This window comes from Lingula anatina, chromosome 4 (assembly GCF_051362555.1).
Source record: "Lingula anatina isolate TDL-2025a chromosome 4, LinAna3.0, whole genome shotgun sequence".
Taxonomy (NCBI): Eukaryota; Metazoa; Brachiopoda; class Lingulata; order Lingulida; family Lingulidae; genus Lingula; species Lingula anatina.
Window position 1 is genome coordinate 12,863,294 of NC_141770.1, and position 27,467 is coordinate 12,890,760.

The 27,467-nt window shown below is 35.2% G+C and overlaps 2 protein-coding genes across 6 annotated transcripts; one reads left to right on the forward strand and one right to left on the reverse strand.

The window, feature by feature from the left end:
• Nucleotides 1–330: 330 nt before the first annotated feature.
• LOC106173964 (uncharacterized) lies at nt 331–8,957 on the reverse strand. 3 transcript variants are annotated; one of them, XM_087010905.1, is made up of 3 exons: nt 8,904–8,957; nt 4,828–7,919; nt 331–2,925 (listed from the first exon to the last, which is right to left on the reverse strand). In XM_087010905.1, exon 2 carries the CDS (start codon nt 7,863–7,865, stop codon nt 4,839–4,841), a length of 3,027 nt encoding a protein of 1,008 aa, XP_086867031.1. In that variant the 5' UTR covers nt 7,866–7,919; nt 8,904–8,957; the 3' UTR covers nt 331–2,925; nt 4,828–4,838. The 3 variants fall into 3 exon arrangements, with proteins under 3 accessions (XP_086867031.1, XP_086867030.1, XP_086867032.1); XM_087010904.1 differs by having other exon boundaries at nt 331–3,048; XM_087010906.1 differs by having other exon boundaries at nt 331–3,048; nt 8,909–8,929.
• A 71-nt stretch (nt 8,958–9,028) lies between these two features.
• Nucleotides 9,029–27,467, forward strand: LOC106177748 (meckelin). 3 transcript variants are annotated; one of them, XM_087010903.1, is made up of 22 exons: nt 9,191–9,269; nt 11,057–11,148; nt 11,862–11,964; nt 12,164–12,260; nt 14,980–15,076; nt 15,866–15,938; nt 16,531–16,662; nt 17,285–17,457; nt 19,187–19,362; nt 19,814–19,890; nt 20,243–20,306; nt 20,890–20,976; nt 21,282–21,356; nt 21,634–21,848; nt 22,500–22,754; nt 23,172–23,610; nt 24,050–24,258; nt 24,696–24,818; nt 25,086–25,202; nt 25,568–25,670; nt 26,142–26,284; nt 26,592–27,467. In XM_087010903.1, the coding sequence occupies exons 3-22, from the start codon at nt 11,875–11,877 to the stop codon at nt 26,670–26,672; spliced, it is 2,826 nt and encodes a 941-aa protein (XP_086867029.1). In that variant the 5' UTR covers nt 9,191–9,269; nt 11,057–11,148; nt 11,862–11,874; the 3' UTR covers nt 26,673–27,467. The 3 variants fall into 3 exon arrangements, with proteins under 3 accessions (XP_086867027.1, XP_086867026.1, XP_086867029.1); XM_087010901.1 differs by lacking the exons at nt 12,164–12,260; nt 17,285–17,457 and adding an exon at nt 18,589–18,749 and having other exon boundaries at nt 9,029–9,269; XM_087010900.1 differs by lacking the exon at nt 12,164–12,260 and having other exon boundaries at nt 9,030–9,269.

A 27,467-nucleotide genomic window follows, 5' to 3' on the forward strand; every position in this document is an offset into this window, starting at 1 on the left:
ATCTTTTTTAGGAAATTTTGTTCTTGATCATCTTATTCATAATTGGTTTTTATGTGTATATCTTGCATCTTAATTTTTTGCCATAATTTACTTTTATGTCTTGGGAATTGTGGTATCAAGTACTGGTATTTGTTTTTACATGAAGTCTACTGAATATTTTATAAAATGGATTTCAGACTTAAATATATTTTTATTTTAAGTGCATGATGATGACAACACCAGACAAAGGTAACGTCTTTACGTGCAGACACGCTGTCTGTAAAATAAATAAATAAATAAATAAATAAATAAAATAATGATAATAAAATTTAAAAGAAACAAGAACAAGACTTCTCAGTTTCTACTACTTTTATTGCAGTTAACCAGAAACAAAAGTGTAACAATAAAATTGTAAAGAAACTGTTTTTTTCTATAACAGCAACATTTTCCAATTAAGCAATGATGATTAAACTCAAAACATTTGGCAATTCATCAAAACTTCGGTGAACATAATTGCCTTCAGCTCTGTGCGCAACATCTAACAAAGCTTTAAAAACACATTCTAATCTAACACTAATACTGGGTTATTCCTTAATAGTCTAGGAATACATCTTCTCCCTAAAGGCAGAGGCAAATTATTGGTGCCAAATTATACAATTTTTTTAAAAATTCTCTTAGAAATGAACTTCCACATTTTCCTAATCTGCCAGCCCATCAATGCCCAACCTCTACTTTATTTTATTCACTCATTCAAATCATAAACAAGCTTTCTAGTTAACTAAAGAAATAATTTTTTCCTTTTCATAACACATGCAATTTATAACTTTTAAATTTCATATACTTAAGTCACAAAATTTGCTTTATTTTGATTCAAGAAATTTGTTCTTCGTGAAAAAGCAAATGGCATCAAGGAATTGCACATTGCATACATTATATGGCACTGGTACATGGCAAGGTACTGAGGAGTATTTGAGCCCAGACCAAGGCTGTTGGTAAATCAATGTAGTTTAACATTGGTGGATCCATTTTTTAGGGAGGGGGTGGGTAAGGCAGACTCATAATTTCACCTTACTTTGTTTTGTGTTTTTCCTAGTGAAGATAAATTTCTTTAACTACAAGAAAAAAAAAAACAATATCATAATCTATTATCATAATGTATTCTTGTTGAGAAAATCTTTAACTTTTCACTTCTAACACAAATTTTTTGATATCACAAATTCAAATTCTTAGTTCATTTCTGACCTATCCTGAAATGTTATCAAAATCCCTCCATGACATTTTGACATTTTCTGCAAACAAACAGTGCAACAAAGGCAAAAACTAAACCTCTTTGTCAAAGGTTATTTTCCACACCCTCACCACAACCACCCATGCAAGTTCTAACACATTACACAATGAATGCACAAAATACTCTCTGAAAATATTGGGTTGGCAACTTATTGATGCTCCATTTACAATGCAAAAATCCAATTGTTGACCTTAGTGCATTTTTGTTTTCCATGCTAATGAAGCAGCTTTGGAGAAAAATCTACTATATATAACATATCAACATTCATAGTAAGAATTACAGAAAACTGCACTGCTCAATAATAATAATAATAATAATAATAATAATAATAATAATAATAGGTTCACCACATGCATAATATTTTCTTCTACACCACTACATTAACAATGCTCCAATTTTTACAGTTACACATCAAAAACATTAAAATACCAATATATATATATATATATATATATATATATATATATATATATATATATATATATATATATATATATATGTACAATTCACATAAAGCTTTTTTCCTATTCAGAAAAATCCTATATCAAAAACTACTAGTAAAGGTTCTTGAAGTAATACTTTTTCCTTAATCAAAAACGAAACATTAAAGTCAATGGCTGATCTTCTTCCCCTTAGACATTAAGTAATTGATCACATTTAGAGTACTTTCAGCCTGAAAAGAACAATTATCATTTTTTAATACTTTATTAAGTGGGAACAAAGTGATGCCAATACTGTACAAAAAAAAGTGTGAAATGTGACTAATTTCGAAATACTGTGACTTTCTAATTAGAATAAAAATCAAACATTAACAGCTTGAATAAATAAATAATATACTCCAATAAACTACAGCCATTTGCCTGTCACGGCAAGCTTTGTGCAGTCATGACAACATATACCAAAATAAAAAATTTCATATACCCCTAAAAATAGGTCTAAATTAGTATATATTGTGAAGTAATGCAACAGTAGTTGTCTAGTATCTTTTGCTTGTTCAGTTCATTCACTGATATGTGGATCTTTTTCATTTATCGCCGTTTTGTCATGACCCTTTCTCTATTCATTGGTATTCATGATCAAAATTTGGTAAAGATACTCAGTAATATTTCTGCATTCCATAAAGGGCCATACCCTCTCTTAAATTTGAAAAAAAAAAATCCAATTGCAAATCCTTGTCAAAAGCCAATTGAAGATTTTTACTGTAGTCCACCAGATTCCAGCAACATTAAGTCCTCAGTATATACCAAAATTCACATAAGTGAAAATCCTTTTCAGGCCCTGCTGTGCATCCAACGGTCAACCAAGTTTTTTTTTTTTTTTTTTACAGAGCATCCTTGAATATGAAAATTGATCAGTTCCTTGGAAGTACAACAGTTCCTATTGGACGAGACAAGCAGCCATTCCCTTTTTCCAAGAGTTAATAAATAAATAAATGGACAAGGATTTATTCAATGGAAATGCTGATTGAGAATGGTTAATCTTAAGTTCTTAAACCTTTGTTCTTCCCACCTCAACACCCGTGTACAAATCCAGCTCAGTACAATCTTTGACTTATGCTGGGAGTTTGTTTCTACTTTTAAAAAGCCATCTTCCGTTTAACCAGAACGACCAGTCCAGCTCTTACTGTCCCAGGTCAATCACACATCCTTGATCAGCTTCTAAAAGATAAATTTTCTTACAAATGTTTACTGTCACATATCTTGTCCACTCTTGGTTGAAGATCTTTCAAGTTATTCAGGCTTCTGGATTGGTCACAAATTTTTGCAGAAAAGAAAAAAGACCTGAAAATTATCAAGTGATAAGTTTGTTCAGCAATCCAAGTCTTCTGCAAAATAAATATATTTCTGTAACCTGAAATTATTTCTTCAATGTGTGTACATGCATAGTTGTTAAACTTTTATTACTGATCCATCAGTATTATAAAGTTTCCCCAATGACAGAAAAATTATCCAATATCTTACAGTCACAGTCACCAGTAACACGTCGCAGTATGTACAGGATCCAAAACTATTACTTCCCCTCCATTTTATTGGTCTATGTTACCACCAAACAGACATTCTTTTTGTTAAGAATTCGAGAACCTGGTTTGATGATGTGGGAGTAGTCCCAGTCTTAAACTCTGAAAAAGCTATTTCCAGTGTGGATTGGAGGAAGAATTGGGTGCACCAATGGTCACATGGTTGATGATGATGATGATGATGAGAATTCAAGCAATCAGTCACCAGTTTCCATCTCAGACACAGCAGCAATTTGAGTTTTCTGCCAATCATAATTTATAATTTCGTGATCAAATTGAAATTCAACCTCTCAGATATCCATTTCCATTTCATTTCAGCTGTAAATTATTTAGCCAATCAGACATCTTTATTCATTTTCTCTGGATAGGAAAGTGCCGCCAATCAAATGATCATTTTCAATGATGAGTTTCTTGTAAAATAGCAGGGTCAAGCAATCATATTTGAATGATTTAAGAAAGAAGAAATGATAAATCATGCATATATTATAAAAACTATAATAATTACTTACCCATACACTGAAAAAAATGCATTTAACTAACAGAAACTTAGGGTAAAGATATCATATTTCTTTCATTTTTCATCCAAAACGATCAATGTCCTCCCCATCATCAACTGGCAAAAATAGTCATCCTCATTGATAAGTTAAGCGCCTGGCAAAAAGAAAAACAGGGCTACAGACTGAAATACTGTCAGTCTTCTGGTGGCCAGTCCAAGTAAAGTGAGAAGAAATGAGTGGTTATCTGAGGGCACTAACACACAGTCCAAAATCTGCCAAATGGTCTACATTGTGGTGTGCAGATAAAATTAAAGCATGCTGTTTTTATATATTTTTCCATAAATCAAGAACTGAATATGGTCAAAAAGTTCTGTAGCAGTTTGTGTACAAGTGCAAGTCAATTAAAAAGGAAAAGTCACAGGGAAGAAAATTTTACAGGAACCATTTCAATTATGTCAATTCTTTGTAAAACATGACTAAATCCAATCCACCAACAGTACACTGTGGGCCAGAGCTTACACCAAACATTCAAAGTTTTCCCGAATTCATGAATTCCATATGTATTAGCTTGAAGCTTGAGCTTGCCAGGGCTTCCAAACAATTATACTGCACAGTTCAATCAATTTGGCAGCACTATCCTTTCATATATATATATATATATATATAATTATTTATTTATTATTATTTTTTTTTTTTGTGGTACATTGCTTTTAGGTTTGCCATAATCTTTGGTCAACTCATTAAGTTATACCTGTGACTGTGAAGTAGACTAAATTCCTTTTCTTCTGTCTCCAAAAGACCCCTTTCATGTTTTGATTACTTTTTTTTAATCAGCAAAAAGCAGACCACAGATGTAACAGAATTTTTAAAAAATAAATATATACATATTTGGGAACAACTTTATGATTTTACAGTACTAAGTGCAAAAAAGTGCAGTTCATCTGACAAGGAAAAGGTCAATCTGTCCGTCTAGAATACAAGGCAGTCAGTGTCAAATCAAGTTTTTTATGATTCAATTAAAACTCTTCAACTCCTACGATATTTACCTTCATAACTTTCACACATTGTGCACCTGTTTGAGTTTGATAGCCCTTTCTTTCATCACTTTCAGATTCAAATTCTTTACAGCTGCCTTTGCATCTCCAATGGACCTGAACGCCACCAGTGCATCACCAGTGCTCTGTCCTTTCACATCAGTGTGTATCCTCACAGAGTCGGTTATAGGTCTATAGTCACGGAAAAAGTCGAGAATGTCCACCTTGTTGGCCTCAATCGAGAGGTTAGAGGCATGGAGGACACACCCAGGTTTGCCAATGGTAGACAAGTCCACTTTTCGTAAAACATCTTCTTTTGGTCTAACATCTGGAGGATACTTTTCAAATGATGGGCCCCTGCTGGCATTGTAGCGCGTAACTGTGATGTACCGATGTCTCATAGACCTTTTATCTCTTTGAAGAGCAAACTTTAGATCTCTGTATGTTTCAAACTCCACATAAGCACTGCCTATGGCCCGCCCTGCTTTATCCCTCACAATATGCATGCCTCTGTCCAGAATGTGCAAAGGTTTAAAGAATTCCCTAACATCACTATCCTCTGCGTCATATGGCAATCCTTGAAGAAACGCTGAAAAATTGTCCTTTTTCACTGAGCCAAAATGTGCTTTCTGGGGAAATTCCTCAAAAGAACCTTCTTTGAAAGAGTAAATGAACTTGTGATTGTCTACCTTGTCTCGCATATGCTTCCAAGAGATAGGACTAATTGTAATACTGGGTGCTTTTCCTAAGGGATCACGGCCACTCTTACGTAAAGTTGACTCAAAGTCACGTCGACACCCCATTTCAAGGTATGCACTGCCCATACATGTGCCTCTGCGGTCAAACTCTACAAAGAGACTCCCTTCTGCCCACTGAAACCCACGCATGAAGGAACGCACCTGATGTTTCTCAGTGCTGGGATGTAGATTAGAAAGCTCAAGCCAAAGACCACTGTCTTGAGGGTCTCTCTCTTCCATGGGCAGAGGGCCCTCTCGTTTTCGTTTCACACTGGGAGCATAGTCTTCTTCTTTAGGGAGGTATGGATCTACAGCTCTTTCAAAGTCCTCCAGTTGACAGGGGGTCATCTGGAGAGATCTTTCTCCCATAAGTTGATAGTTCAGTTTCATGGCTTCGTCATAGTCCCATCGGGATGCAAACTTAACAACTCCTGTGCCATTCCTTCTTCCTCGGTGGTCGTTACAAAGCTTGATTCCATCCCTAGCAATCTTTATTCCTTGAAAAAACTTGCTTACATCATCATACCGAACAGTGAAAGGCATGTTACTCAGTTCCATGCAAACCCCAAAGTGTCTTTCATCCTTGAAGGAGGGTCTATTTGTATCACCGTATCTCCTTGGTTCAACATCATCAGGACTTCGAGGGGTTTCAAGGAGAGGTCTTTTAAATGGTGGGGCACTAATGTGCCTGTCATTGGCATCAACCATCGTCTGTTCAGTAAATGGTTCACCAATGTTTTCGTTCCTGCCCATATGACCTCTTGATTCTTGGAGACTATCATTCCAGTTATCCAATGAATGTCTAGCCCCACTCATGCTTGACTCTTCAATGTCATTAAAATTTCTGCCATCTGTGTTAATGTCACGTGCGACCCTGTCCTGGTTCCATTCCCCTCTGTCATAAACAGCAGGTCGTTCAGGTTCATCTCTATGTTGATCTTGCCTTGGGGTTAGATCACGATGCATTCTTTCTTGTGGCCTGGTTCTATCTCTGTCATATACCTGAACTAGACGATCAATACCATGCTGTGGTGGGGTTAAACTTCTTTTATGTCTTGAAACATGTTGGTCCAATTTCCGACTAGCACTTCTGTGAGATGAAATATCCCTACTTTGCTCATACTCATTTATTTCTCTATCTAAAATCCTGCCTCCAAAACCATAGGGCTCATTCATATGTGATTGTCCCCTTTGCAACACCTGGTCATCTAGTCCATGCAGGGATCCATTCAAACTTTGATCAGGCTCATTAATAGAAACATAAGTGTCTTGAGATCTACCAAGGTCTCTTTGGTCAATATCTCCCTGTGGAACAAATTGCTCTGGAGGCAAGATTTCAGATGATCTCCTGAGCTCAACCACCCTGGTGTTAAAATCTTGTTCAGGTTGATAATCTTGTTCTTGGCGGATATGCCTCGACTGATCAAGCTTCTCCCGGAGGTCATTAACCCTGTGTCCATTTCTACCATCTCCAAGATCTGTCATTCGAACTGGTGGGCCCCTATGACCTGATGGTCCTTGACGGTCATTCTTAGTATGATCAGGTCCTCTTTGAATTGGCCTTCCTACTGAAGCAGATGGTCCTCCATAGTTAGACACGCCTCTGTGATCAGATTCTCTTAAACGGGGTGACCTTCGGGGATCACGTGATCCTCGAGAATCCAAGCTTCGGCCTTCCGATTCTCTTTGAAAATGTGGACGATGTTGTCCTGGGGGACTTCTATAATGGACATCATGACCTGGATCTGAACTCTCAACTTGTTGGGGTCCATTTCTGTAGCCATCATGCATTGCGCCACCTCCTGCAGGCCAAGGACCTTTCCCTCTTGGGTTAGAATGCTGCTGTCCTGCAGGATTGTACCTACTATTTTGTGCTGAAGCCCTGTATTCCTCGGATAGGTATAACCTTCCCTTATCCCCATATTTTCCTCCAAATGAGGACCTACCATGGGGCGCTCTGTATGAGTCATTTCCGGATTCAGGCCCAGAGGCTCTAAATGGGGGTTCTGCAGGTGCTGGGGCCCCTTGGCCAGATTTTTGAGGTGCAGGAAATCTCCTTGCCTGGGTTATCACATTTTGCATCTCTGCCTTACTGCTCAGTAATAGCTTGATTATCTGTCCATTGATCTTCCCTTCCATCATCATGGCCCTCCTGGCATCTTCATCTGTGGAGAAGGCAATAAAAGCATCCCCACTGGTTCCTCCGATGATGTGAACACCTCCATCTGGGATAGAAAGCCCTTGAAAAAACTTCCTAATGTCCAGGGCATTGGCAGTCCAAGGTAGCCCCTGCAGTCGTATTATCACTGACATAATAATATTTACTGCTGTGCAACTGGTATCATGTAGATGATTCAGGGTTCAATACTGGAAGAGAAAAAGCATTTTGTTTAAAAAAAAAAAAAAAAAAAAAATAATAATAATAATGTTTATGTACAACTAAAATAGTTGGATTGTATAATAATATATAACTAAACATAACTGCTTATTTACTAAATGAAATAATATTAGTAAAATTGTTAATTAAAAATGTTAAGATGGAATCAAAAATATGGTACTCCATGGATATTTAAAAATACCTTAATAGTCATTTAAAAACACACAAAAAGTTAAGTTTTTAAGTTATCATTGCCCATGGTATGAAAGTTATTGAAGATCTGATAGTTCTCAATATTGGTATGGTATATTTTTAAGTCTGACACAGAGTACATTATATTTTCCCATTTAATTTGCCTCAGGCAGTAGATGGTGTGTTTTATGATCTTTGGGCATATTGTGGAGCAATGCTTTAGATAGCTTATTCCTCCTGCTGGCAAGTGTTAAACAGTTAGAAATTGTGAGTCCCCTTTCATATGAACTTTCACATTAACTGACATTAAGTAGCAATAAATTCATTAACAGAAATCCCTTTGAACTTTGAAACCTCATAATTTTACCTTTAGATATTTTTTCTAAATTATATTTTAATATTAATATAATCAAACTTTTTTTTTCAACTTCAAACTAAAAAATAAACTCGTTGATAGAAAGTGGGATACGATAATATCATGTCATCTAAAGCTTTTTCCATACTGCAGGGTAAACACGAAGTTCCTTTTGATGAGCTGCCAAAATCATTTGTGCAAGGAAAAGAAAATGACGCAGGGGATTCCCCCCCATTTCCCCCCACGCCTCCCGCTGGTAAACAATATTTGCTTTATCATTCACGGAAGTTTTTTCACAAAATCTGCCCTTTATAGTAGCTTCCAAAGTTTTTGAGGATTATATGCCACTGCTCTTATATCAATATATGATAAAATCTACTTGAATTTGCGTGAGGTTACCCCAAGAAAGGAATAAAAACTCGCTCACCTCACATTTTGCCTTGACACGAGCGGCTGAAGCTTCTGTTATCAGAAGCTCAGAAGCACACGGAAATTCGCTATTTGATTGGTCCCTTTTGTAAATATAAAAATTTGACCAATCAACTCGTGTAACCTGTAACAGGTGCGGTCCTTCCATTCCAAACAACAATGGCGGTAAAGGGAAGAGAAAAAGTCTTAATTTTGGTTATTTTTGTTTCTTATTCCTTAGCGCAAACATATTTTAGGAGTTTAGAGCTTCCAAGCGAGTGCAAACAAAAGAAATCTGGAAGTAGAGATAATTTTTTCGATATCTCTCAGCTTGCCTGCCAACCGTGCAACCAAAATAGTTCTGTCCAGACGCATAGTGCGGACGGTTAGTAAAAAAAAAAAAAAATATTATGCTGTTTATAACAACCACTTATATAATCATATGACAGCTTTTATGGTCGTTGCTTATTGTCTTGAGCTGTAAAATTGCAAAATATTGGTATTATATTTAAGTGGCATATTCTGTTATTGTATTTTATAAAGCCCTGTGAGTTGGACTGTTTTTATGTACAGACACAGATGTGTCTGTACATATGACCATCACTTGTGTGATTATACAATAAGTAGCTGTTTGACCTTTTGAATTCAAAATAACAGAACTGATGATTCGAATATTCATAAAATACAGGTGGAGTACGAAAATCAGCTTGATGGGACCATTTTTCCAAAAGTTATGCTGTTTTTTTTTTTTTTTTTTGGGGGGGGGGGTTCTTTAGCATTTTTATCCACGGTTATATATATATATATAATGAAAACCATTTTGCCTTTTGTCTTTAAAATTACATAACTGATAGAAATTCATAAAATGCTGGTCAAGTAAGAAAATTAATTTGATGGCAGACCTTTTTTCCAAAAGTAATTTTTTTTTTTTGCTCTTTTGGCATATCTAGTCAACAGTTATGTAAATATAAAGAAAACTATGTCTTATTTTTCTTTTAACACTTGCAGTACTGATTCATAGGACTAATACATAGATCAAGTTCCAAAATTGGATTGATCAGATTATTTTTATTAAGTTATACTGTTTTTTTTTTTTTTTTTTTTTGTGTATAAGTGGTTTTTCTTCAGACTCAATTCTAAGGCATGTTAACAGTCTCAGTGTTGAACTAATAAGATATGTTAAAGTGTTTTTTTTAACATTTTGGGCATCTTAGTTAGTTCATTTGTTAGTTCATTATATAAAATGGTGATGAATCAGTCATTGTATATTATGTAATATAGTAAAATGTCTCAAATGAAAATAAACTCATATCAGTGCAGTTTACCAGATTACCAGATTCACATCCTTGGACCCCTCCCCCCTTTCAAATTATCTTGGACCCATCCCTGAGTGACAGCATAGATTGAACCCTGTACACCTGTGCCAACTTTTGGAATGGAGTCACACTCCACACTGATTGCTATCTCACCTCAATAGAAAGATTTAAATTGAAGTTATACATTTTTTTTTTTTTTTGTGAAATGTAAATTTTTTACATGTTGGCATTTTCAAAGTGTGACTTTGAACTTCCATGAACTTCCAAGACCTTTGCTAGTGACTTTTTCAGAATATCATTAATACTTATAATATTATTATATTATATTATTGAAAATTGTTGGTGATTATGCTGTTAAGCAATATAATATATATTGTATCTTGGCAAAATTGCAAAAATTAAAGATAACCCTGTTTTGGGCACTGCACCACAATGACAATTAAAGGAAAACTATTCAAACTTAAAAGATATTATTTATAATAATAATAATAATAATTTATTGAGCACATGAAATGAGTGTACATTTATAGGCTCTCTACACTACTAATTATAATATACTTAAGTTTAAATACATGTACATAGTAATAATAAAGTTACAGGTGTTATCCCAATTTATAGGCCGGAATACATGTTGACTTCAAAAACCAGTTTGATTAGGTTCTTTTTCTGGAAGTGATACAGTTTTTTTGTGAATTGTTAATTTTCTGTTAAGCACAGTGTATTATTGTATTATAATATATTATGTCAAAATTGACAAATAACCCATTTATATTAACCTCCTTTTGTCTGTACATTTGACAGCTTTGCTGGCTTGTGTTATATTATGTTATATTATGCACATTTGTTCTCTTTCAAGGACTGTCTTGTGTTTGCCAGCCCGGTTACAAACTAACACAAAATTTTGGTGGAGTAGCTATTACATGCGAGAAGTGTCCTAGTAGCCAACCAGTAAGAAAAATAACTAATATGTATATTCTTTTGGTTCTCAATCTGAATGAATATGTGTAATGGCATAGGGGGAGTTATTGGTGATATTTTAGATAAACTGGATTGGTTTAAATGTTCAACACTCTCCCATTGTCAGCTTTACATTGGCTCCGTGTATTTATTAGAAATCCTGGTGCCTTTTCAGCTCGTTTTTCATTACAACAAATTAAAATAAGAATGTTTTAGGTATATTATTATTCTATATTAAAGTTACAAAAGACTGTCAATTGCAAATACAAAATTGCTTTAAAAAGTTGCACATTATGCCTGAAAAACATTTTTGGCCATTTTATAAACAGTTGAGACAGATTTTGGTGTAATTTACTGTAGAAACAGTTTTGAAATCTTGAAAGAACAGAAAGATTTATGTAACGTGTGAATATTATCTGGCTAAGTTACTTCTGTATTTTGATGATCTATGATTGTTGTTTCATTGTTAAGTAGACTAATTTAAAAATGAATGAAAAAATATATATATTGATTGTGATACATGTAATAACATAAAATCCTCATAAATCTATTTTTTCTTTACAATTATTAACAGTGGCATAGCTATTTATATGTCAATTAAATTATTTAGTTTCTCTGTGTCTTTAATTTCATTTGTTCACATATATTAGCAGGTCTACCTTTTCACTGTTTTATGTTGTATTCTTGCATGGTTTTGGTTTTAGGTCACGTCAGCTGATGGCTGGCAGTGTGTGTCTTGTAACACCAACAACAGATCTCTCACCTCAAATGCTTGCCCCTCTTGTACATCTGTTTCGGACATTACAGGTAATGCTACTTGTTATCTTTTATATGTACACGTATCTTGTGTTTTGTTTCTGTTGCTTTTTATATGTTTATATTGCCCTGGTGTATCTTTGTTTATGTCACAGTGTGTATCTGTGTTTTTTTTGCCATTTGTGTATGTGTGTGTGTTTGTGCGTGCATGCATATTCTTAACTACGTGTTAGCAGAAGTTTGTATTTAGGTAACTGCAAAGAACGGTTGGGAATGTGTTGGCTGTAGGCAGTACAGCACCACAAACACAGTTACTTGTGCTGGGTGCACGGCCACAGAGATCACAGGTAATGTGCTCAATAAACTTTAGTAACATTCACACCAGAAGTAGCTTAGATCTGTTCTGGATGTAGATATATCAAAGCTTGATGTGCCAGTTGATATCCCACTGGGTTTAGCTGTCAGGGACCATCCTGTAAACTGGGAAAATGGAGAAAATTTGGCATGCAGCTGTAAAGAGGATCTACAGAAGCTTCCTTAAGCTTGCTTAGGCATTCATTCAGTTAATTTGTAAAGAGCAGGTTTAATTTAAAACTGTTGTGAATGCCTATATATATATATATATTTGATACTGTCACAGTAATAAATCTATTTAACCGAAACCTGTAACATGACCATTATGTGGACAGCATGTGGGTAGTGCATTGAGTTCAAATATAATAATGAAAATGCTTTATTTTGTTGACTGTGTCCATGTTATATGCGATACCTGGACTAATTTCAATCTTGAAAAATGTTAAGAGTGAAATAAAAACAGAGTCTTGGGATATGTATATTAACCAGATGTACATCAAGTAGGTAGGTATGTCCTGACATTTTGTCTCCTTTTGTATGTAAAGACAAGGAATACTTAGGGAGGCTTACTATGTGCATCCTTAATTTTAGACATTCAGTAGGTCTGCACCTTGACCATATTTTATGGGCACATTTTGGGACAAAGAAAGCCAAGATATGAAGTGCCTTAAGACACATACATATTATTCCATAAAAGATACAAAATTTAGGGACCCATGGACCTATTCGACAAAGTTTTTTGTTTGACAGTTCACTTCCCTTTGTATATGTATATTTAGTGCCACCAGCGTATACGCTGGCGGTACTCATGGTTTTAGTCCCGACCCGTCTCGTACAGCTCCGCCGGCTCCGCCGGCTCCTGCGGCTCCGCAGTCGGGCGCCGGAAACAAGTCACCGTTACCGCTTCTCCTCCTAGACCGCCAGGACCTGTGTCCCCATCTCTTGGATTTAGGTCACATATAATCTCAACTTGAACACCCTGTTTTTTTTATCTCTGTCGGTGCATTGGCCTGGGCGTGACACTTGTTGAAACGCACCCTTGTCAAAATTTTTGAAAATTCAAGGCTAAATATCTCCCAAACCAAAGGAATTATGGGAAAAATTACTACAGAAGTCTGACCGAAAATCATATGTGGAGATTCCAAATATGCCCTTGGATTTGACTTTTGACCTTTTTTTCAAGGTCAAACAAGCCAAAATTTTCTAAAAAATGGGAATTTTCTGCAAAAAAATATTTGTTTGTGCTATTTTTTGGAAACTACACAGATCTAAGCTCTCCTGTTACAGTGAGGGGTTACAATTGGGGAGTCCTTTCATCTTTGGGACTTTGGGGTCAATCGGTGCATTTTCACGGGAGAAGCAGCCATTAGATCCCGAAACTGAAAACTTGTTTTTATTCTGGAATGGTAAATGCCAGAAACCTTTTGTTCATCGCATTTTGTAGAACTTGTCAAGTGCAATACTGGAGGTGGTGTCCATTTTTTTGTTTTCGATATGGTTTAGGCATTGCGCTATATCAAAAATTACAACATTGCAATATTCAGTGGGGAAAATGATAAATATTCCAAAATTAGCAGAGATATGCCCATAGTTACTATTGAACTTGAGTAAGAAGTCATATACTGGTAATCTAACTGTGACCTTGAAATTGACCTTTGACCTACATTTCATGATGAACTGCACTTTGAAGTTTTCTGATCTTTATATCTCCAAAACTGGCAAAGATACGCCCATAGTTACTATTGAACTTGAATAGGAAGTTATATACTGTTAATCTAACTGTGACCTTTAAATTGACATTTGACCTACTTTTCACCATGAACTGAACTTTGCAAATTTTCAAGCCCTTATATCTCCAAAACTGGCAGAGATACACCCATAGTTACTGTTAAACAATAGGAAGTCATATACTGGCATTCTTATTGTGACCTTGAAATTGACCTTTGACCTACTTTTCAACATGAACTGAACTTTGCAAATTTTCTATCCCTTATATCTCGAAAACTGGCAGAGATAGGTCCAAAGTTACTATTGAACTTGAATAGAAAGTCATGAACTGGCAATCTTACTGTGACCTTGAAATTGACCTTTGACCTACTATTTATGTTGAACTGCACTTTGCATGTTTCCTGGCCTTCATATCTCCAACATTGGTAAAGAAATGCCCATAGCTACTGTACTATTGAACCTTTATAGGAAGTCATATACTGTGGCCTTGAAATTGACCTTTGACCTACCTTTTTACCACAAACTGAACTCTGCATATTTTCGTGCCTTTCATATCTTCAAAACTAGCAGAGATCTGCTCAGTGTTGTCCCTAGGTTTTCTCTTTTGTCAGCATACCGGTATATGCAATACTGATAATGCATTTCAAGGAAAACCAATAGGCCTATTGTCTAGAAAATCACAGGAGTGATCAGTGTTAGGAAAATATAGGTCAATTTGAACATCTCCTTGATTGGACCATTTTAACTGTTATGTTTTTTTGATTTTTTTTTTTTTTTTTTGTGCATATTTTGAGAACTCTTGTTTATTGCATTTTATAGAGCTTGTCAAGCACAAGACTGGTGGTGGTGTCCAATTTTTTTTTATTATTTTTTTTTTGGGGGGGTGTCCTTACGAATGTGCTTACTCCAGCTGGTGGTACAATATCCAGAGGCGGTATCGCCTCTCTGATCCTCTAGTTTAATAGTTGAAATGATACTTTCCAGTGGAGAGATTGTTGGATGGACAGTGGATTCATGGCACCCCCCAGAGAACCTGCCAGACTTGTGCTGTGGGAACAGTACCCAGTGCAGATGGAAGCAGGTAAAGTACTGGTATTACTTATACTTAAAGATGCGCAGTACATGGGCCTTTCTCAAAAAGAAAAAAAAACATAGTATAATAATTACTTTACAGATTTTCCTGGGGTGAACCTTCTTGACTTGACTCTTGCCATAATTATCACTGTTACAATCTGGGAAAACTAAAATGCTCTTGAAAACCCCTTGCTTAAGCGGCATATTTGGTCATCCCTTCCAGAATATTGGTGTGATAAAACATACCAGTTTTTTAGGGGGTTCCTACTTCTAATTTCCTGTGAAATGTTCAGTGTTTTCTGTAAGTATTCTGACTTCCAAACCGTAGTTTTGTTTTACTTTAAATTTACTGAGTGGCTTTGTTTGGTAAAGCAGCAGGTTGCTTTCTAAAATCAACATTATCAGTTTACGTTTACGGTAAATATTCTGTTTTTTATGTGTGAAATTTTCCTTTGTCATTAGCATTTTCAGGAGCTTTTGTATCACATGGAATTGAATCATTTGCTAATTTTTCATTGTCCATGTTACCTGTAGTACATTATGTAAGAGAGTAAGAGTGTTTATGCTATTTTAAAGCAATATGTAACAGTGCATCAAAATTGGCCAAAACATTACTTTGTACACTTTTTTCTGCATAATGTCTGAACATTTGACAGCTTTGCTGCCTTGTTTCCTGTATGGTGTCTGTATAATTGTCAGCTTTGCTGTCCAGTAGATTCTTGAAGCTTTTTAAGGTAGTATTTATTGTGCACTAGTTTATAACTGTATTATACCTGTTTATGTTCATACCTTTCAGGTGTGTGAGGTGTAATCAGGTAATATCCATGCTGAATGTACCGGATTCTTGCAACTGTCAGGCAGGTCAGCAGGTACGGCTTCTATCAGCCATAAGCTTTTTTTTTTGTGGAAACACAAAATTCTGAGATTTTTTCTTCAGTTTTGTTGGAGCCTTAAGCTGAATTCACAACAGCAGACTGACTAGTCCGTGGATCGTATTTGGCTGACCCACTTGAATGCTTGTTGCGTAATCCCTGTGGGGAATCTATTCGGTGTCTGTTAGGGAATTAGACAGGAAGCTTTTTATTGGGTTGCCATATTTGATCTGTGGACTTGTTAGTCCTCTGTTGTGAATGCAGTGTAAGGCAGCCCCCCCTTCCTTGATCCAAAATTATTTCTGTTTGTAACTTAGGGTTAGTACAAGATTAAAAGAAGTAAAAGTATTAAAATTTCATTTTTATTTGCAAAGTATATATATAATTATATACTTTGCAAAATCATGATGATACTGTCATCGTGGTTAGAATGCCATATGTGTAGTAGTAGTATAATTTAATTAGTACTGTATGTATACATTATGATATAGTGAGCAGAACACGTTTACATATATACAGGTGTTATTTCAAATTAATATAAAAATAACATATTTAAATGTAGCTAACTTAAAAAAAATCCCTATTTCAGTCTGGTGGTCTGTGTTTTCCCTCTGATCCAAATTTACCCACTGGAACAGACTTCACCATTCGAGTTGAAGAAAGTGATGTGACTTCAGCGTTCTTCAGGGACAACCTAGGGGCAGCTTATGAAATGTGCAAGGTAGAGGAAAAATTCAGTCAACTGAATTCTGTCTTATGAAAGAAAAACTCTCTCTCTCTCTCTCTCTCTCTCTCTCTCTCTCTCTCTCTCTCTCTCACATTAAATTGCCTGTCAAATCCTTTTTCAAATTTACTTAACAGACAATAAATAGGCACAAGGAAAATATTAAGTTGTTTGATTTCACATACTTTTTCCAATTTTTTTCACAATTGAATCCTAATCAGACTTTGGGAAATATATGCTAGTTTACACCAAACATGATAAAGGTGTAATAACTGTATCACATACAAATATATGAAAAATATTACATTTCCGATACTGAAACCTTATAGCCTATCAGACCTGGAGGAAAATGTGCATATTAACAATATAGAGAAGTGATACCAATTCTCAGACTAATATAGGTATAACATGTGCATTCATCTTATGAATTTAGGCTGAGTCATTATGCTTTTCTACACTTTCATCCGGATAATGATTTAGGTCAATATGCCAGCCTTCATGCATGTCAGATTCTAGGAATTTGTTCATGTTTTCATTATAGAAATGCGATTTCTTTCTCTATTATAGGTATGGCAGTACCTCATGGGATAACTGTTTTTAATATGTCTTCCACTTCCAGTTTGACAGCACCACTGGCAAATATGGGAACCTTACTGCCTGTCAGACCCTGGGAAATATGTGCATGTTAACATACTATAAAGATATCAGTACTGTAGGGAGCTCAGGCAGTGCCATTAATAGAAAAGCCTGTGAACTATATGATCTGGTCAAGGGTTCAAGTTCTCAGGAGTGGTGGGTGACTTGTGGGTCCCTCAGTGTGGGTGGCTATGTGTATATGTGGGTGGCTGTGGGTGGCTGTGTAGCAGTATTGTTATTTTTTTGAAATACAGAGTTAGAAATTTGAACTATCTCTTCATTCATTGTGAGTAAACATTTCTACTCAGTTTATTTTAGGAAAATCAGAAAGTTATACTAAAGCTACAGTGAATTTTTTGAAAAAAAAAAATTCGCATGAGAATGCGTATTTTGGCTATTTTGGCTACTATTTACTTAATAAGCACTTGCAGTCTTTTTGTTACCCTTGGTTTTGCTAAAATAATGTCATACTAGAGTTTTTGAACCTGAATTTCTGAACCTGTATTTGTGTAGTCTACTATGCGGCGTGTGTTTATTATTAGATGTATAAATCTTGCATCTTTACTTCTGATTTTTTTCCTCATCTTGTAGGTGGTGGTTATTATGCATATATAGCTCTTATTCTCTATCTTTTAGATGGTGTGACTGTATAGTTCTTTATTTCTTCATGTCATACCTGCCACCAGCTATGTTTAGGGAATCACATTTATTTTCCCTCTTTTAAGCAAGCAGTGTCTGGATTTACTCTGGGGAAAATTTTGCTGTAGTCAAATAGTTAGTTGTTCACTAAGTCAGTGATCATTTATTTTGAATGATCTTGAGCAAATTCCAAATTTTTATTTAGCCAAAGTGAATGAATTTAAACAAAGCTGCCATGAGAGTATGTTCCCAGACTGTTAGCTGTCTTCCTCCATTCTTTCTCTGAACTTTGTCTTTAGTCAGAAAGCAATATCACCTCTCTATATAGACATCCAGCAGTCTACAAAATTAGACCAGTCCACTTTGAAGGACTGAAAATTTATGATAATTTCTGGATCTTTCCAACGCCAGATTATTTCACTTAACCAAACAGCAAAAAGCAAACTTGTAGAGGTCTTTTAAAAGGACCTAACCTCCCCCTCAAACCCCCACCCCCTGTGGCAAAATAACATATTAGCTAGACCTCTCAAGGTGGCCCAGTCTGGTTAAGTATGCTGCTGGATGTAAATTTTGCTAAATATTAGATATTTTAATAATTTCACACAATCTTTTTATCTCACTTTTCTCACTTTCCTGTTTTATTCTCAGCCTGCTTATGCTAATCTCACTGCGTGTCAAACCCTGGGCAACATGTGCGTGCTTAACATGTACGCCGCACGCTACATGAGCAATGCTGTGTTGACTGACCCCTGCTCTATGTACTTAGACCTTCGTTCTCAAGGGGGCAATCTTTTGTGGACACCTGACTGGTATTGTTTGAAATAAATTCATAGATAAAGAAATATTATTGAACATCTGTATGTCAGTTAAATTGTGATTTGTATATGTACTAAGTTGTGATTTGATTTAACAGTTTGATCTATGCTGAATAACCAAATTTGATTTGAATATTTTGATAATTTAAATTGGTTTGATTTATGAAATATTGGTTGTGTAATTTGATATAAAGTGATTTATAAAATCAAGCATTCTTAAAAGATGAATTATTTTTCTAATTCCTGAATTGATTTATCATTTATATTCAGTAAATTTTATTTATTAGATTCTGGAAAGTCATTAAAAACTGTACTGCCTTTTTAAAAAAAAAAAAAAAAAAAAAAGGAAAGAGCAAAATACATGTCTTTGAACCAAACAAGTTCAGTATCAAGAAAACTGTACTGAGCCACTTGTTCTTGATGATCTGTAGGCCTCCCAACATGCCATGGCTTTACTACTCAGAAAACGGGAAGAATGTTCTTGACGACACTGGTATAACGCAGGACTACTACGTCAGCCCGAGTCACGCCAACTCCAAGCTGAAACTCATTGTTGCTAAGTATGCTCTGAATGGAACTTTTCTGGGACTAGAAAATGTAACAGGAGGTATGGGTGTGAATTCATATCAACGTTTTCAGTGTTGCATATCTCGCAATTTCCAATATTTGAATATGTATTACTGTTATGTATGTAAAGGTCTTCATATCTTCAGAGATAAGCAAATGTTATTATTGTAGTATTTAACTGATAGGTCAAACTCTGTGCTTAACCTTTGTAAAGCATCTGCTGCAACCAATAAAATTATTATTATTAGTAGTAGTAGTAGTAGTAGAAGTAGTAGAAAAATTTGTTGAAACTTGTTTTTTAAAACTTATTTATCACTATCTTTCACTCCCTATTGTTTTGAGTTTTATCAATCATTATAATTTGAATCTGAAATGTTTCGTCCTTTTTTTTAAATGATCATTGTTCAAATTTGAACCCTCAATTGGTAGAATATTAATGTGTCATTATGTAGATTTTTAAGCAATTCTACTTCATTATTTCATTATTTCAGACACACTGCAGATCTGTTCGGGGAATCTTAAAATGTTAAACGCTGCTCTGCAGTTTGGAACAACCTATTCTCTATCGGTGAGTCACTGACAATTTTATATATATATATATATATATATATATATATATATATATATATATATATATATATATATATATATATATATATATATATATATATATATATATATTTTTTTTTTTTTTTTTTTACATAATTTAGTGTGGATTTTTAAAAAAATGTTTGACTTTCTTTTTGATGATAGCAAAAAATTGAAAAGCAGGCGACCTGATAGTTGTATTCTATAGAGTGTCAGAGCACTACAAATGCTACAGTACACAGAAATACAGTATTAATGATTTGAAATGTGTGCACCTGAATTGATAATTTTCCCTATTGAAAAGATTAAATCATTACCTTATTACTTTTCAGTGTCAAGTCTCTATGGATGATCTTTGGGATGAAAACAAGTATCCCCTCATCTTCTATGACCTCTGTATCCTTTGTGTTGAACACAGATATTCATTAACTAAACAAGATCTATGCAACTTCTCTGCTGACTTGATCACATGGGCACCCCGTTTCATAAAAAAACTTAAAAGTCAGTTCCATGCCAATCATCTATGTTACCAACGTTTCATGGTCACATGCACAGATCTTACCCTACCAGGAACAGTGTTGGGCATCTTAGTCAAATAAGCCAAGGAACTGACTTCAGTTTTTTTTTTTTTTTTTTTTACTGAGTTTGCTAGCAGAGAAGATGCAAGAAGCATGTACCAATTGAATTCTAGGGCTCTATACAATATGAAGCTTTCTTACAGTATTACTAAAATTACATTAGATCCAATGCAGTTATTTGAACATTTTAATTCCCAAAAGTTTGACACTCACTGAATAAAGTATTCAGATCTGTACAAAATAAAGCTTTCTGTAGTACTTCACAAGATCTAAGGAAGTTATTTGGACTTTTTACTTCCTTTAATTTCAATGCTCTGCTTAGAATTGACGAATCATGTCTTTCTATGTTAACATACTTTATCATATAAAAATACAATAAAAACACCTTAACTGTGTGTTAGACCTAGAATTTACGGACAGCTCTGGTGCTAGAAAGCTGTATGCTGTCCCTGTTCTAATAGAGAACATTGATAGCACTAAACATACTGGTAAGACATCTGAATATTAACACTTTGAGTGCTTGAATAGCATTGTGAATTTGCATTTTTCGAACAGAATCTCTTAGTAAAATGGAATAATATTTAGTAATAATAGTATGTTTTTGTTCATTTGATTTTTTTTTGAAATAGTTACTCTTTATGTAGAATTTTGTTGTAATATTGAGATTTTTATATTTAAATATTGGTGAAAAAGTGATTTGATGTTGATCATCAGCAGTGTTGGCATGTAAAAAGGGTGAAGAAGTTTAAATAAGATCTGCAGTATGTATAGTTGTGCCGTAATATTATTTCAGCTACAAACCAAGAGGAGTGGAAAATGACAAGAAGATTCTTCTTGATAGATAACCAGGCACTTAAGACACCACCTAGTGAGTAGAAAACTGGCAGTTCATTGTAATACTTGTTTCTTTCTTTTGCTTATTGTACTATTTTTATTGACCATTTTTTTTTACAAAATGGCATTTATCCTACAAGTTTGATAATGTATTGTTTATGCTTAAAAAAAAACTACAGTGCTATTGTCCATTTTTTTCTGAAAGTGCAGCTGGAAGATTTCACATGACTTACACGTGACTCAAAGAAAAAAAAACATTTCTTTTCATAACTTTTATTTATTTATTTATTATTTTTCTTTTATTAACACAGGTACGACCACAGGTACGACCCCCACGGTCACACCCGCCTCCACCCGGGCCAAATATGTGAGATATGCCTCTGAAATGACACTGACAGTGAGGCTGCAGAATGGACAGACAGGGGAGAACACTGCCAATAAAGAGGGCAGGATCTTTCCTCCATACCTCCGGATAAAATATCTGACGGCCAAGGAGGAAGACATTGGAACTGGGATTGAAGTGGATGTGAGTATCATGCACACTTGACAGGGACAGAAACAAGCAATTTCATTGCACATTTATTAATTTTATCTTTTTTCCCCATTTCTCCACTGTGTTTTCTTTGTGTCAGCTGTCCTTTTCTACACTTGGTCCTAAATAAATATTCTGAAATTCCAATTTGGCAATTGTTTGACAATAATATTGTGACTGATGCTGGGGATTTGATATTTTATAACTAACTGATATATTTCATGACTTGAACCTAATTTTTCTTATCATTTATCTATTGATTGATTGATTGAAGTCATAAATTACCTTAAATGGTAAGATGACAAGTGCAAATATATAAGGGCTCATTTCCAGTGAAACTGTTGTTCTTTGTAGATCAATCCAACTGATGGATGCTTGCTGAATGCAATCAGATAAGAGATTTACACGACTCCTCTATGTTCCAAACAAACCGGCATAATCACCAGCTTTTCTGTATTCTACTTAGTGCCAAGAGGAGGCATGTTAATCTGATTGCATTCAGCGAGAGTCCCATCAGAGTTGGATCAATTTACGTAGAACAGTAGTTTCACTGGGAACAAGCCTTTATACAAACATGATATTTATTGTGCCCTGTGTATTTTTTTTTCACATAACATTGCAATATGAAATATATCCTGTTTTCAGTTCTCCTTTTCCACAGTGTACACAATGCCCCAGGAGAAGTTCAGCCAGGATGTGGGCATCGCCATGGCGGTCTTTGGTGTCATGGCGGCCATCTGGGGTCTTGTGAGAACGTGGTCGTGGTACAAGAGGACCGGCAGAGTGGGCATCGACTTCCTGACCCTCATCAAATTTGTGCTGTATTCTATGGGAGCAGTGGGAAACGCATTCTTTGTGGTGATGATGGGGGCAGCCTTCTGGTTTCTGTTGTTTTTCAAGGTGAGTGGTAATTTAACATTTTAACTTAAAGGAGGTAACCGGAATCAGCTCATTCTAGCTTTATTTTTTGTTGTAGATTTGTGCTTTATCTGTGTGGAAAAATGTAAACGTTAACTTGTGTAGTGGAAAGGGTTTTGAAGGTATTAGGAAAACACAAAAGTATATTGTATTTTCTTTTTATTTGTAAAAAATATGCTCAGGATGCCTTGGGTTAATGTCACAGCAAAATTGGTCTTGGTGCATGTAGAACTGACTCACAGTGCTGTTGCTTCAGACAAAATTATGAAAATAATTGAGAGAGAGAGAGAGAGAGAGAGAGAGAGAGAGGTGGTGAGTTAGGAAAGGTGTGAGCGAGAGAAAAAATTGATGTGGAATGGAGGGAAAAATAACTTGAACATTCTCAATTTCTCTTTTTAGAACCAAGGTATAGCGTTACTCGTCCCTCAAACTAGAGAGCAAGAGAACATCTATGTCATCTACATCTCCGTGGCATTTGCTCTGAAAGTCATAGATCTCATCCACATGTTCATCATGCACAGCACCATAGACATATTCCTCATAGACTGGGAACGCCCTAAAGGTATGACCAAAAAGGAAGAGGGCGTAGTCGAGGAACCTGTTTCTATATGGCGGACATATTTCGTCGCAAATGAATGGAATGAGATTCAGACGTTCAGGAAGATCAATACAATATTTCAGATTATGACGGTGGTGTTTTTACTTCACGTTGTTGGGTTTGAGAACTACGCGACAAGGGATGCATACAGTCGTCTTCACTTCTCTGACACCAACTACCGCGCCCCCTACAGTCTGGTGTTCAGGTTTGCTCTTGGAGCCACTGTTTATCTGTTGACAGGTACAGTAAGACAGAGAAACCATTGCCATGATATTTGTGGTTAACTCTTGATGATTAGACTTAGACAGTATTTCTAATATGAGATCAATTGTAATTTTTTTTATATAAGATTCATTTTCTCCTTACAAAGTAATTGTTAAAGGTGTAAAAATTACCCTTTGTGTAGATGGACAAAATGACCCTCCCACATGTAAAAATACTACAAAATACATCCAGTTGAACTCATTCTGTGATTTATAGTATCTGCTTTTGCCTTTTGAAATTATCTTTCTGCTCTGATAAAACCTTATGCATATGGCCATAATTGATTCTGATTTTAATTAAATTAAAATTGCTACTTGAGCCAAAGTTTTCCAGTGCTTCAGATTATTTAAGCACAAATATTTGCAGTTCAAGATCTAGAATCCCAGTCTTCACAATCCACCGTCTCACATTTTAGGGATAGTCCAGTGGATCTGGTTCACGTTCTTCTACGAGCGTTTCATCTCGGACCCAGTGCGTGAGTTTGTGGACCTGTGCTCCATGGCTAACGTGAGTGTGTACATCATGGAGAACTATCTGTACGGCTACTACATCCATGGGAGGTCTGTCCACGGCAAGGCTGACACGGGTCTCAAGGACATGTTTGACAATTTGAAGAGGGAGGAGGTGAGGAGAAGGCTGATGGTGATAAGTTTATTGCCTAAATGTGGGCGTTTACTTACAGAGCCCCATGTACTAGTAGTTCACACTACATCTCTCTCTCTCTCTCTCTCTCTCTCTCTCTCCACAAGCAAGATTTACTTCCTGTTTTGTTTTGGTTTAGCTTGTTAATAATAAGCCGTCTTCCTATACTTCTTTACAGTTGACTTTCTCTGTTTACTTTTTGGTGTAATTTGTGGTAACATTATATGAGTGACCAAAACAGGGTCACAGGACAGAAATGGGCACAGAATAGCCAGAGAAATAGCCGTGAACATCTAGTGAAAAAATAGTCTCTCTGTGTCTCTGGCAAGAGGGTAGGCACAACAACCTCATTTTATGGGTTATCACAGATGATCCACATTAAATAAACGTTAACGAATAGCCCTTATCTTGCATTCCAGAATAACATGTGTGGTCAGAGAGGCCTGTTACCCAACACAGATCAGCAGACATTCCGTATGGCACTGCCCCGGAGGATGAGGCAGCAGTACGACAAGATCCTCCTGCCACTCCAGGCACAGGCTGTGAGTGTATTCATCTCTCTCTCTCCCTCTCTCTCTCTCTCTCTCTCTCTCTCTCTCTCTCAGTTGATGAAATTAAAAAGCATTCAAGTCAATTATAATTCTTGTAAAATAAATCAGGAGACATCATTTCCTCAGGTGCTCTTCCTTAGTCTTGTTATACACAAAGTAGTGCAATATATAAACTGTTTTTGTTCTTTTTGAGCCCTTCATTTTTAGAATATAATCAAAAATGATTTTTACCCATTAAACCCCTGGTCTGTGTTCTAGGGTCAGCCCCAGAGCCGTATGGACAGAGGACCCAGTGGACAGGGGGCCTCACAGTTTGAGAAGGCGGTCACTGCGTATGAAACGGTCAACAGGCTGCTGTCTTCTTTCATTGATCATGTAAGGGTATATTGTGGTATGACACTACACATGTGTAGACATATTAGATATTTTATATCATTGGATTTATTTCATACACTTTGCACTATGTACTTAAATTGCAACCTTGGAAAATAAGAAATTTCGGAAAGATATAGCATGTGTATCTTTGAAAAATCTCTTCAAATAATTCAATATTATGAAACTTCATGTAGCAAATGATACAGACTGATTTTTAAAACAGTATTCCACTTTTTATCATGACTGATATCAATTTAGGATTTTGTTCTTTTTAATAGTGTGATTTTTAGTTGACAATGGAAGAAATATGGATGGATGTGGCAATATCAGATATGTGATTCTACTTTTGTTTTCCCACATTCTAGGCCCTCCATGATATTGACTACATAGTAAAAGATAAACTGCTATTTGAGAATATACTGGATGCAGAATTTGAAGACACCACCCTCCGAGGCCATTTTTATAATGGTATGTACATTGGCTAGTTTTGGTAATTTGTGTCACTTTTGTTTCATTGATGATGATGATGATTGCCAAAGTTTTAAAGCTTATAGAAATTGGCATGTGTTTAGTTTAATCCCTTTTATAACTTCATAAAAGCTATTGAAAAATCATTCTAGTTGGGATATTTGACATAATATTATGTTTTTATCATTTCTAAAATGGAAATAAAAAACCTCATATTAATAACTTTGCCAGGTAAACTATCATATTTTAACTGTAATTATGATGGTTTATCTATTTTTTTAGATTTCAGAATTTATTACTTTGATACATGCTGGAATTGAAAATCCTCTAATTTTGGCACTGAAAAAGCTAGACACCTCTTGTTAAGGTGTGTTAGTATCCCTTTTGGGTGCTAAATTCAGCTGGTGGTACATACCAAGGAGATGCCATTGCCTCTCTGATCCTCTTATTATGATGGTTTATCTTTTCCAGACAGTGGTCATTCCTTTGACGGTGTTCTTTTCTATGGCAACGAGGTGACACTGTTCATATTTGATCTCCTGTTCTTCAACATTGTGGATCTGATAGCACAAAACTTTGTCCTGGCCGGTGTTCTCACTTATGTTATGACTCAGGCAAGTAGAAAACTTTTATTTATTTATTTATTTATTCTAGAACAAGGTTGCTAACTATTCACATTTATGCATACTCTACATAATATTTTTGCATATTCTGCATATTATTTAGGACTGACTCCCATTGTTTAAGGTTTTATTCTATTGTTAATCAGACTTAAATTTTTTGTTGTTAGTGCTTTTGTCGCAGTTTGTATGATATGGTTTTATAATTGTTTTTTAACAAGGAGTTTACTAAATTGTATATATTTGGTGTATGTGTTTTCTCACTATGTGTTGATTAATCAGTTGTTTTTAACACTTCCAGCTCATTGTGATGCTTCGGGACTTCAGTGGGAAGAAAAATCTTGCCAAAAAGACATTAGTGGATGAACGCTTCCTGATATAGAGTCCAGTTTTTTTCCTGGACTTATTCAGTTTGAGGAATTGATGATCTCCATTTGTTCTTTTGCACTTAGACAGCAGCAGTTATTTTTTGAAAGGAAACTAAACGAGAAGACCTGCATCAAAATTTGCATTTTATGCTTGTTGAACTGACATTGTAAAGGTCAACTTAATAATACTTTGATTTTACCATTGTTAAGCACTTTGCTTATAAAGAGAACTGAATTTGCAGAAAGTCTAGAGCTTGCATTCATGCTGTGTGTTATTCATCTTACAGCCTTACTTTTCGTTGGAATCAGTAGAACTCCTGCTGTTTAACAAAGGCCAATGTGCAAATGACTTTAAATTTTTAATTAAAATTAATTTTATCCTTTGGTTTATGAAATACAAAGGTGTCAGCAGATTTTATGTTCTTTCATAATGTTATTCCATTTTGATGCCAGAAGTATTAAGAAATAGTTTGTATCAAATTTAATTTTAATGTGTAAATCTGTGTATTATGTACATGTATAGGACTTTTGTAGTGTATATTTATGTATAGTACACATGTGTCTGTGTAATACATGAAGTGGTGCCAATAGCAGTAACCATTATATATTTTTGTTTATGAACTCTTGTGAACATGATAAATGTATATTTTGTGTAATTGCTTTGGATATTATGCATTTTATTATTAAATGCCTGAATAATTATTTTTTAAAACGATACACTTGTAAAGAGATGTTTGTGTGTGAAATTATATTCTGTTGTCCGTCCATTGAACAAAAATAAAGAGAAACATGCTTGAATTTGGAAACAA

Excerpts from the sequence above, each read along its gene's own strand:
- LOC106177748 (XM_087010900.1), top strand. The coding sequence starts at position 9,065 with ATGGCGGTAAAGGGAAGAGAAAAAGTCTTAATTTTGGTTATTTTTGTT. Across the intron at positions 25,203-25,567 it reads TGTCTTCTTTCATTGATCAT|GCCCTCCATGATATTGACTA; the intron begins GTAAGGGTATAT and ends CCCACATTCTAG. Across the intron at positions 25,671-26,141 it reads CCGAGGCCATTTTTATAATG|ACAGTGGTCATTCCTTTGAC; the intron begins GTATGTACATTG and ends TATCTTTTCCAG.
- LOC106173964 (XM_087010905.1), bottom strand. The coding sequence starts at position 7,865 with ATGTCAGTGATAATACGACTGCAGGGGCTACCTTGGACTGCCAATGCC.